This window comes from Crocuta crocuta, unplaced genomic scaffold, assembly GCF_008692635.1.
Source record: "Crocuta crocuta isolate KB4526 unplaced genomic scaffold, BGI_CrCroc_1.0 scaffold457, whole genome shotgun sequence".
Taxonomy (NCBI): domain Eukaryota; kingdom Metazoa; phylum Chordata; class Mammalia; order Carnivora; family Hyaenidae; genus Crocuta; species Crocuta crocuta.
In genome coordinates, this window is record NW_027531318.1 from 3,765,985 (window position 1) to 3,779,137 (window position 13,153).

General features: G+C 34.2%; 1 protein-coding gene across 1 annotated transcript in view; it reads right to left on the bottom strand.

The window, feature by feature from the left end:
* Positions 1–13,153, bottom strand: part of LOC144238036 (coiled-coil domain-containing protein 7-like) — a 133,565-nt gene that overhangs the window by 31,899 nt on the left and 88,513 nt on the right. Inside the window, exons 16-17 of the mRNA XM_077771782.1 lie at positions 12,306–12,524; positions 9,560–9,597 (exon numbers count right to left, since the gene is read on the bottom strand). Of these exons, the coding sequence (XP_077627908.1) occupies positions 9,560–9,597; positions 12,306–12,524 (257 nt within the window). The remainder of the gene's footprint in view (positions 1–9,559; positions 9,598–12,305; positions 12,525–13,153) is intronic.

Sequence of the window (13,153 nt, forward strand, 5' to 3'; positions counted from 1 at the left end):
TGAATAATAATTCTCCTGAGGGGAAACAAGAATGAAAAATGTTAGAAAGGTGTGTAACCAGTACTACGTTCAAGCTCACATCAGCCAAACAGATAGCTCTAAGAAGTGGAGACAGGCATACTTACAAGCTCTGATGTTTGTTTGGATGATAAAAGAAAAGGAGAGGAAAATGAAGAAAAGGAGGAGGAAGAGGGAAAGAAGAGGAAGAGGACAGGCAGTCTATGTAAAGCAGTCTATATTCACACAGAATAAATAATGATTTGCCCTATCCACATTTGCTAAATTTGAATAATTTGTTGTCCATTTTTGATTAAAATCCTTTCTAGTCATCAGTCCATGTTAAAACACCACAATATAATAGTATATGTATGAGCATGTATTTCAACAGCTTTGATAAAAGCATGTTGATAGTATGCTACATGACAGTCTTCAACATTACTGAAGTAATATAAAGAATAAATTTCTTGGAGCACCTGGGTGGCTCAGTCAGTTGAACGGCTGACTCTCAGTTTTGGCTTAGGTCATGATCACATGATTCATGAGATTGAGCCCCACATCCAGCTCTGCACTGACAGCATGGAGTCTGCTTCAGTTTCTCTCTCTCTCTCTCTCTCACTCTCTTTACCCCACCCCTGATATCTATGTCTCTCTCTCTCTCTCCCCCTCTCGAAAATAAATAAACCCCATTTTAAAAAAAAGAATAAATCTCTTGCTTGCTAAAGCATTTGTTAATTCTGAAGATCTGAGCACTGCATCCTTTTCTCACCAAACAAATAGATGTATAAAATCACAGTCTGTTAGGCATATCATCATAGACACCCTTTTAACACATTGTCATCCAGGCAAAATTAAAGATCTCCACTGAATTACTGCCCAAGTAAGTTGTTTTGTCTGTTTCTGTTTCAATACCTTCTTTTTTTCAGCTTTCCTTATTAACTCTATCCATTTTCTAAACTGTCAACACAATCCCCAGGTCATTTCCCTCCTCCCTTAGGAAAAAAAAATTCTCTTGTAAGTATTCACATATACACTGAACTTTTAATTATCAATGGAAATATAGAGGAGGATGGATCTGATATTCTTATCTGCAATAATAGAAGATATGGAATGTATTCCTATATGCAAGGAAAACAAAACATCTAGGATTCAAAGTGTGTAGTATAATCTTAAATGATTCTAAAAATTAACTTTATAGGAAAAGTTCAATATAGCAAATGTAAAACTAACAGTCAAAAATTATCAAACTTTTATAATTTTAAAAATTATAATTATCATTGGTCAAATTCTTCATAGTAATTAGTTTCAGGCTCTTCAACTAGAAAGGAACTTAAAAAAATAGAAAAGATTCAATAAAAACAAATGACTAAAAACCTGGAAAAATGAAATGTTAAAATACTAGGCTAATGGACTACTTAGAAATAGTTTGTAATGTGTAAATATACCTTACACTGAAAATGTTGACTAGCTACAAATAACAGCTGTTGTTAATACTGAAATAATAAAAAATAGGACTTAAACTATAAAATAAGGAAATTATATTAAACAAAGAAAGGGAAACTATTATAATACTAAAAAAACAAATGGCTGGCTAATAAGGATGATAAACATACTTTCTCTTCCATGGCCTTGGTGGACATTTCGCTTTCCCTAGTTGGTAACTTGGCAGAGATTCTCAAAATCTTTGACTGATACCTGCAATATTGAACTGCGAACTCCCTCCAGATGTTCTTTTATTGACATGTCTACTTCCCCTTCCTCGGGGAGTTTCATAGTTACAGAATCATCTATTTTTATGTGCACCCCTCCGAATTTCTCTATAAATATATAAACTAGTATGTGAATAGGATCCTTTCCTTAGAGTACTCTCCATTATTCATCAAGTTATCTCTAGCCCAAACATTCCTTGTGCAAAATGAGAGTTTGGAATATTGCATGTATTCTGCTTCTACTCTAGTTGTTTATTTTTTTTTTACAAATATGATTTATTATAAAAATATACATTGTATACTTAGTTGTATATGACTTACCTGGATATTACAGCTTTTGAAAACAGAAATAGTTTGATTGGGTCACCACTGAGGTGGAAAATAAACCAACTGGAAGCCTTATGTCAGACAAAATGTTGAGTTAGAATGGCCAGTATCTTGGTGGCCATATTATATATAGTCACAAAAGTCCCAGAGAGGCAAATTTCATAGCCAAACTACAATGGCTAGAGCCCAGGTAGCCACCGAGATATGGAACACCATAACCTCTAAGTGGGTATGACAGCCACATAGTTCATAGACCACTGAAGCCCAGAAATGGGAAGATTTCTGAGAAATCTTGGAGCAGATTTGCTATGAAAGAAAAAGCAATAAGCTTATAAGTAGGTGTCTATAGCACCTTATTTACTAAGGGAAAGTCAAAGAGGCTAGGTCAGCAAAGCCAATAGTGAAAGTTAACAGGCCAATACTAAAGCCTGAAAGGGACTTAAGAAAATTGGATGGATAAGCTACTTTGTGGTTTGTCTCTCTTGAAACAGAAGGGAGGAAAACTATTGGGCTGATACAAAATTTGGAACGATCTTAACAGTTACACAGTACAAACTGAGATGGTGCCCTGACCTTTCTGGCTCTTCAGGAGAGTGAAATCTCAAGCATTCCTAAATTAGCTATGTACTGAATCTTACATGGTGTGTAGAAAATAATATAGCAGGGATGAAACTTTTATCCTTAAATAGGCCTATTTACAAGATTGGCCCGTGGCTGGCATCTAGTAAGTTGCCGGGGTTTCCACTATCCCGAGTACTGATAAGAGTGGCTCCCTGTGCCGAAACCGTGCAAAACAATGTGCTTTATCCTGAACAATTGCTTTCCTTCTGGGAGTATGGATTTTTGGTACATGGTAGGCACTGCGTATCTATATGACTAGCTACCAGTAAAAAAAACCTGGGTACTGAGTCTCTAATGAGCTTATCTGGTAGACAATATTTCATGTGTCACAGTTTGTTGCTGGAATAATTACGCATGTCCTATGTGACTCCACTAAGAGAGAACTTGTGGATGCTTATACATGGTGTCTCCAAACTTTGCACTATATACCTTATATATATGGAAATTATATATGGAAATAAATTTTATATATAATTTATTGTCAAATTAGCTTACATACAGTGTATATGGTGTGCTCTTGGCTTCATGATTCACTGCTTACATAAAACACCCAGTGCTCATCCCAACAAGTGCCCTCCTCAATGCCCATCACGTACTTTCCCCTCCCCCCTGCCCCCTTACTCCCTTTCATCCTCAGTTTGTTCTCTGTATTTAAAAGCCCCATATACCTTTTGCATTTGATGATTTTGCTTTGTATCCTTTTGCTTTAATATCATAATAATGACTATGTGCTGAGCCATGTAAGTCCTCTTAGTAAATCACTGTACCTAGGGATGGTCTTGGGGACCCCCAACATAGTCGGCATCAGCAATGGTATTCACTAGAATGGCCCCAGGGGACTCACTAAAATATGAAGAAAGCATTGTTTGGGAAAAGGAATAATGAAAGGTTGGGATGGAATATGATGAATTTTAGGTGGCTATGTAGTCATCTATGGTATAAAACAGCAGCTGAGAGGTAAAAGTTTATCTGTGGAATTTGAAAATACACTCAACTCTAGGAGAACTGGCTTGCTAGAATTGGCTACTTTTCTGGTGAAATGAAGGGAAAAGATACAGTCTGAGTGAAGTCTTTGGTTTTTGTTCTCTCCACCAAGTGGGAGGATAAATGTCCTAAACATACCCAAAAGTGGGCTTTGGATGGGTCAAGGGCCGTAAAAACTAGTTTGTAGTTACTCTTTCCTTCAGGTGGAAGAGAAAAAGTTTAAATCAGCTCCTAGTGCTGAAGCAAAGCTTTAAAAAGACCAAAGGGGGAAAAAGGGAAGGGGGGGATAAAGTTGGAGGTGGGAGTGTCTCTAGTCTTTTCTTCAATGCAGCCCTGTTAGTGCTGTAGCATTACTCCTTTCCCCTTGCATTCCAGCTTAGATCTCTATGTTAGCCCTGTAAATGCTAAATGTATTGTGAGTACACATTTGCAATGAGTATAAAGGAGAACATTTTTTAATGTTTATTTAGTTTTGAGAGAGAGGGTTGGTGGGTGGTGGCAGAGAGAGATAGAGAGAGAAGGAAGTGGAGAATTCCAAGCAGACTCTGTGCTGTCAGCGCATAGCCTGATGGGGGTGGCTCGGACTCATGAACTGTGAGATCATAATCTGAGCAAAATCAAGAGTCAGATGCTTAACCAATTAAGCCAGCCAGGTGCCCCAAAAAGGAGAATATTTTAATGGCTTTATATTTTATAACTACTGAATCTGTATATATGATAAAAACTGATGTGAAATGCTATATTTTTGAATTTCATAAGTGCTAGAAAGATCATCCTGATCAGGGAAAGCTGCAAAGAAAACTAAAGTCTCATAAGGTGGTACAAGTCTCAGAAAGTTCTATTGAAAAGGCAACTGACTTAGCACATCCAATCAAGGGTCAATCCTAGTCCTTAAGACCTTAGCCAAATTAACAAAATATATCCACACACTCACTAGACACAGAGATACTCCCTTGCTGTTTTAACCAAATCATTGATTTAGACCCCTGCCTACAAGATTTGCCACCTGAGAAGAAAATGATTCACTGATCCAACAGTCTCTCTCCAAAGTCATAAAATCTAATGAAATATTGCGTTTGTCTACCAGAATAATGGTAAACTGTTAAAATCTCATGGAATTGGACATTCTTCAAAACTAGGTGAATTTCAGGCATTGTTCATATATACAGAGCACACTTAGATTGAATTATGCTTTTAAAAATGTCCATGAGCCATTGCTAATGGCTTAGTTGCACGGGTCAGGTCATTAGACCACCGAGGACAAACCTATTAAATACATATACTTTTCTGAGACACTCCCTACCCAAGGAGATAGGTAGAACAACTTAGTAACAAACTCAATCCTTATTTTTCATATGTACATGTCCACAAGAAATAACTAAGTCTAAAGGAAAATATCTGAAATGAAAAAGCCAATCAAGAATGTATGACCATACTGTCTACTATGGACTTGGGGCCATCTTCAAATCTATACCATAGTGAAGGAATAAGATGTTTAATAATGAATTTATCTAGAAGACAGAGAAGCCACTGTTGCCCATCAAGCCTATTCTACTTGCCATTTAAATCACTCTCTTTAAAAACAACCTCTGTAGCACTGTCAATCCAGCCTCTCCTTGTTGTTTACAAGTTATAGGCTGCCATATCCTTTAAGAGTCTCTCTGCATTGGTTGAACTCCACTGCACTTTGGAATTAAAGAGTGAAAGAAAATACTATTTCAAGATAATAATATATTCCCTTTATGTCAGTGGAATGGACAAAGCAGACTGTTCATTTAAAAGATGGACATTGTCTTTGCATCATACTCTTCCGCAAACATCCTCTTTTAACCCTCCAGGGGACTTCTGAGGGAAAAATAGTAACTTTGGGGTCCCTGCTGAATTTATCATTGCATAAAAATGACAATCTCAACTCTAGGAAGGAACAGATCTGTTTTTCAGGTGTGAACATATCTGACCTCGGGAAATGGTTGGAGAGTGGATATCAAGGGAGATAATGAATAAATTTCTCTCTTACCGCAGATATTATATAGATATTCCAAAAGAGCCTTTTTTTTTTTTTACCATTACATCCAGGAAGTAAAGCTTATAGTGTGTGTGTGTGTGTGTGCGCGCACATATATACATACACACGCACATGTATGTATTTATTCATCCATGCTGGGTTTGCACCCAAACCTAACCCACTGTGTACCTTACTGACATCTTTCTCCCAGGCAAAACTACGGACCTTGTTATAATCAGGACCAGGTGTCAGCCAGAGCTAATGAAGAGACATATTAGTAAGACCCCAAGACCAAGAAGTGGACAGAGGAAAGATAAATCTTTTTTAGAAGATGGCCCTGGTGGCTCTCTCCATTCTCCCTTTTGGTTGTTTGGCAGAGCTGGCTCACCAGGACTGTTGAATGGAAAAACAGCTCTCACTGATACCAGCTATGTTAATATACAAAATGCCTACTCCTCCAGGAATTCCCTTTTTCTAACAAGACCATTGCCCTAAGCGGGAATCTCTCACTGTAACATGACTGACTAGATGTTCTCTATCCCCTCCCAAATCTTCTGTATGGCTATGTGAGGAGGAAGTCCCTCTCAGGAGTACTTCTTATGGAGAATTCAATGTGCTTTTCTACACAATAATGATAGTTTAGGGGATATCGTACCCTTTACTGCTTCTTAGTTTGTGTGGTATACTCTATAAAATCTACCTTACACCTACAATCGGGGCCACTAGTAATATGTTTCTTGCATACCAGTTAACTGAAGAAATTATAAAGTCTCCTTTAGAGTTTTTAAAAAGGTAAATCTCCATTTGTAGTTTATTCTGGTAAAAATTGGAAAGAGGCAAAATATTTTAAAAGGTTTTTATTTCATAATTAGATAATCTCTTTTCTTCATACATAATACCTTTCTTGATCACCAAATCTAAATTATCCTTCCCTGTGACTCTCTATCAGAGAGGGAGTTTTATTATCTTCATTTATTACTCTCTGAAGTTATCTTGTTCATGTACTTCCACTTGTTTATTGCCTGTATTTTCCACTATAATGTAAACATCACAAGAGAAGAGAGCTTATTTGTGTTATTTATCATTAAAAACCAATGTTCAAAAGAGTACCTGACATATGAAGTTGACAAAAATATTTGTTGAATGATTAAGTTTAGTGACTAAATGAGTGAGTAAATTTGATGGCTAATCATATAATCAATGGAGGAAAAAATGGACACATATTAATACACTTCCTCTTTTGTATATATGTTTTTGTGCTTTATATACTTAATTAGTGTTGAGGGGGAGTTGTAAAAAAAATAAGGATTTAGAAAGAAGTAAGTTTGGAGACATAACTCTTAAAAATAAAACACTAAGAAATAGTTAATATTTTCATATCCAAAAAGTGTAAATTTCAATGCTATAAAACATTTGAGAAAAGGTAACACCACATATGATGTGAAATATAAATTGTTAACATCTGTGTTGATTAAATATTTGCCACTAACTCATTCCCTAAGCCAAAATAAATTGCTCAATGTTGTAAAGCGCAAAAAAAAAATGTACTTTATTGTAATCAGTACCATGTGTCTGTTCAGGTGGGATCTCCTTACTTCGCTCCCATCCATTCTCTGAAGGCTTGGGAGACTTTTCCAAAGTATTTCAGAAATTCTATTAGGATCTATTAGGATCAAAATGAAGTTTGATGAATAATATTATGCCATGTGCTCAATAGTTTGAATTTTATTATATTTAGCAATATTCAACCTACAGCTGTTAAGGGAAAACTATAAAACCTATCAAGCTAAAGCAATCTATTTCATGTCCTATCTCCCATTTTGTCTCAGTTTAAACTAACAGCAACAACAACAAAAACGTACTGATCTTTACGTGGCACACTCTGTAGATTCTAAACACACTTGTCTTTGCTCCAACTGTTCAGTCCACACATAACACCTTTTCTTCAAATTTCCCTGTTAAAATCCAACCCAGCTATCTTTCTTAAATTAAATGCTGTTATTCTCAATCCAGACAGAAACAACTTTTCCTTCTTTTTTGGTGCAGCCTCTTGGTAACTTTTTATTGAATGCATCTCCGCATTAAATGTACTTATTTATCTACATGTCTTGTCAGCCTTAGTAGAACATTAATGCATTGAGGGCAAAGATGTTACAGCTGTCATCTTTGTACTATATACATATACATAATATCTAGTACAGTGCCTTGCACAGCATGGACATTCAGTGCATATTTCCCTGTTTGAACTAAATTGAATGGAAATGATCTTTCTCCTGAAGTTAGGGAACACTGCAAGAATTAACATTAATGGGGGAAAAGCCATTTAAGAAGAAATTTTTGATATTCATTCTATGAACTTTTTCTGTTCTTGATGCCTTGTCCTATCGTCCTTAGGCTACTATTCTCCATGCAACCCTTCTTTTATCCTCCCACTTCTCATTACTCTTAATTGTGACTTATTGACCAAGTAGAGTGGGGACTGGCCAGAGTAATAACTCACAGCAATGCTATCATAACCCTTCTTCAAGATTTTTCCAAAAGCTCATAGGAAGTAGAGATTTTATTTAAAATACTTTCGTTTAAGCCAGTATTTCTACATTCTGAGATTCACCAAATGTACAGTATATCAAATTCAGTAACAGCAACTAAACATTCAATACTTTAAAAAAAAAACTTATATGAAAAGTTATTGCTTCATGTTCTTCAGGGTGACAAATTATTAGCTTTGCAACATTTTCACCATAGAAAAACTATAGTAGTATGCCATGCTCTACCAAATCTTAACATGAATATAATAGTATCACGCTTTGTGTCTATTTCTACAGTTCATAAGCTGGTTAAATTCCAATTAAAGTTGAAGATAATCATTAATACTTTTTCCTATACTTTCTCAAATATTCATAATACTGACCATGTGTAATCATAATGACAATAACTCTACCCATAATAAGTTTACAGAGCAACAAATAAATATGTATAATCTTCTCCTGAGAGATAAAAAAAAATACATTTAAAATTTAGTCACTTCAGACATTAAACTGGACCATTTCAAAACTTCTGGCCATTAATCATTAAATTTATTACCTAATTCTTGCTAATTCGTCTGGGTCTGTAAGCTAGAAATAGTAAAAATAGTAATGAAGCAAAGAAATGCACACTACTACATAATACTTTCCTCTTTTCTGTGTGGCAGTCAAGGCCAAAATTAATAATTCAAGTCAATGACTGAAAAGAAATATTGTCAATATTAGTTTATTCTCATTGATAGCTACCTAACTTTTCAAAGAATTTGCTGTTTCACTAATCTATCTGGTTCAGGATTTCTGTTTCTTGACTGATTTGTGAATAGGTCTATGAATCATAATATGTTAATCAAACAGACTCACTCACTAGTGAAAACTATAAGATTTAATTGGATACACCAACTATTATTTATGTGCATGCAAAAAATGAGTGATTAAGGAAAAATAAAATGAAAAACAAATTTTTAAGTGAGTTGTTTTATGTACGGAGGTCAAGACTCTGAATGAGGTAAGTAATCACACTCATAAGTGTTTTCCCCAAGATAAAAAAAATGTTTTTAAACAAAAAACATTTTTAAAAACAGGGTCATGTTCAGTTTCTCATGAAAATTTAATTGTTTTTGGAGCAGGGGGAGAGAAGGGAAAATGGCTTTGTATATCAGATCTGGTCCTTCGTGTAAATTTTTCACTTAAAAGTTTTTACTTTTACAGTATCTGAAATTGTCAACCTTTGACAACATCTAAAGTATTAAACATTAGTTTCAAAGAGTACAATATTGTAACCAAAGATATAAATTAAGGAGTTTTATGATACTATATTTAGAATGGCTATATTGCCATGCAGGCATATAAACTGATAAAGATTAGATAAAGAATATTTTTAAATGTTTTACCTTTTGTCAGTTGGGCTTCCATTTGTGACAACTGAGATCTGTGATAAAAAATACTAAATTTAAATACACTAAATATGCACATCAAATACTTACATTAAATTATTCAGAAAAATACCATTCAAAGCAAGTTTTAAAATATGACACTTTGTAAGATTAATGTCCAAACGCTAAGAAATTATCATAGTTGGCATTGGAAAAGATATTGTAGAAGATGAACTAGTACCAAAATTATATTTCTAAATGAAAGCAAAGAGGGCTTTGCATTTGTAGTAAATAAAAACTATTTTAAACATATCCATTACATAACTAAATTACATCACATAATTGTTCAATCTTTTAAATATTCTTTTTGAAGCATTTATACTTCAAACGCCAATAGTATACTAATGTGGTGATAACACATAGTATACTAATATAATAGTGCTTTTTGATAATTTAAAATTTTTGTAGGGGCACCAGAGTGGCTCAGTTGGTTAAGCAATCAACTCTTGGTTTTGGCTCAAGTCCTGATCTCACAGTTCATTCCTGAAATGAAGCCCTGCGTTGGGCTCTGTGCTGACAGCACGGAGCCTGCTCTCTCTTCCTCTCTTTCTCTGTCCCACCCCCACCTCCTCAACATAAAATGAATAAACTTTAAAAAAGTAAATAATTTGTAAACGTATATTGAGAATCCATGTTCAAAATATGCTTATTGAAGTGTTTGATAAAAAATGTAGGAATTTAGTGACCTTAAGAGTGTGATTTTATTAATAGCTTACCTCTTGGAAAGATAACATGTTTTCCTATAGCATAATGCTGATGCTAGATTTTATCCCAGGCCAGAACTTTACCTAACATTTTTTTCTTTCATACAGAGATTAGCTAGCTTTATCCTTACTCACCTGTGGCAAAGACTTCTGGTGTTCAACAAACTAATTTTTTTTTTCTTAAGGCACATTACTAGTCTACACATCTAAATTCCTCCTGCAGTTAAATGTGGTAAATTAATTATGAGAGAAAATGATGCGTACCCCTTCTAGCCTGATCAATGAAAAGACTCATATCTGGTCTTCATTTTCTTTTCTAGTAGCTGGATGTCTATGCCCAATATGGCCCACGAAGCCAATGTAAAATGGCAAAAACCTATATGCCAGAATACCTGAATGAACTGATAGAGCAGGACTTCCTAACACAAACACACACTCTGAACTTCCTGGAAGTTCTTTGCTTGCCATACAGACAAGCAAAGAAGATATCCTATCAATGATTTTGGAGACAGAAAGATCTGGGTTTGAAGTCTACTCAGCATTACTCTGTTGTTACATAGCTAATGTTTTAAGTTTCAGTTTCTTCTTCAAAATAGAGGTGTTAATAGTTATACTACAGTGATGTGTAAATGACTAGCACATATATATAAAATGACAGGAGATATATAAAATATATATCATATAATGATAGAAGATATATAAGATGACTAGCACATTTTTAATTGTGCTCCCGCGTTTTGTCTTAAACTTTTCACAGAAACCTACATTTCTAAAATATTTGCTTTTATATTCAATCCAGGGCAAAAAAATAAAAATAAAAATAAAGACAAAACCTAAATAACCTTAATAATTTGTCTCTCACTAAGAGCAAGTTATTTAATTTTTTATCTTTTCAAGAAGAAACTGAAGTAATTTACAATGAAAGTTGTATACAATGTTAAATAGGTGATGGGGATTAAGTGTAATTATGATAAAGACCAGCTGTTACATGTAAATATGGAATCACAAAACTGTACACTTGAAACTAATATGATACTATATGGTAACTGACTGGAATTTAAGTAAAAACTTAAGGAAGTGATATACAAAAAAAGATTAGAATAAAGATAAAACACTATGATGAGAGTTTCCTTAAAAAGCTGGAGTATTAGGCCTTTAATTTTACCTTATTTATTAATTTCCCATTTGCTAGTTTCACTATGCTATCTCTAATACACATTATAACTCGCATTCTGAAAAAAAGAAGGAAGAACACTAAAGAATATGAACTACTACTAAAGAAATGAGAGACCTGGCAGTAGCTATACCGCTAGAACAAGGACAAGCAAAATTGTATTCGCTACAACTTTGCTTTATTTCTTGAACTCTTTACATTATTTATCAATAAAGTTGCTTCTGTGTAGACTGTTTTTCTCTTCTAAAACATGAATCTATTCTGATCTATTTATTAATAAAACTATTAATCTATTATGAATCTACTACACAACAGAAACAAACATAAATTCTTCTTCAAGAGTTTTTTCCCCACAGATAATAGCTGTACTTGCAGTGAGCAAAGCATAACACATATACTTAACAAATCTATGTTGTATACATGAAACTAATATACCATTATGTGTCAACTGTGCTTCAGTAAAAAGATAAATTTGAAGAGAGCTTTTTCCTCATAGTTTTACATTTGTATTTAATTTTATTAACTTACAGCAAATTCTCTTTAGTCTATGAACTATTTTTTCTGGCTCTCAAATCTCAAGTGTTTATGTGATCATTCAAAACCAATATATATCTAATGTATAAATTTGTATTCAAGATAATAACTTGTGATAACCAATGTAATGCAACAAAGTCCAAGCAATAAAGAAAATAAAAAACAGGGCATAGAATTTTTGTAAATAATATATACAAATGGAGTAAACAACAATATAAAAGACAAACTTCTTATAGCACATATTACTGTTTTTCTCTCTTATACTATTCTCTCTACTTTGGTTTATCCTTACCTGCGAATGTTCTTGGATTTTTGCATTTGTCTTTTGTCTACCTGAATCTGTAACTAGTGATTTCCTTGTTTCTTTCTCCAATAGTGTCTGTTTTGAATCTTCAACTTTTATTTTGCTAATATCCATTTCCATCGTTGTCTTGTTCTTCCCTTCACTTTTAAGTAATTCTTTCCTTTGGTTTAGGAAATAGTCAAGTTGATTCTTAAATCTTTCAGCTTCCTGTTTGTAAAAAAGTAACCATTTATCAAGCATTATTTGTGACATTTTTCTGTCAATATTACAACTTTCAATAATCTGAATATATTCATGTCCACATTACTTTTCAACTTTAAACTTTTTTAACATTTTTATTTATTTCTGAGAGAGGGCGAGAGAGCAGAGAGAGAGAGAGAGAGAGAGAGAGAGAGAGATACAGTGTGAGCAGGGGAGGGTCAGAGAGAAAGGGAGACAGAATCCGAAGCAGACTCCAGGCTCTGAGCTAGCTGTCAGCAGAGCCCCACACAGGGCTCAAACCCACAAACTGTGAGATCATGACCTGAGCCAAATCGGATGCTTAACTGATTGAGCCACCCAGGCACACCTCAACTTTATTTTTACTCAATTGGAGGAGGCTAAATTAAACCACGGTTATAATCCATAGTTTAATCCATAATTAAAACTAAAAACTGTGAAAAGTATCTTCCACTTTGAGGACTGTTTTTATATCTCAGGAAGATCCCCTATTTTTTTTAAAGCTCTAATTATTATTGAAGCACAATAAAACAATAAAAGGTATACATTTATAAAAGGTGATAGAATGTAACCAGGATAATTACTATCTATAATATCAAATAATAAAAGAAAGCGTG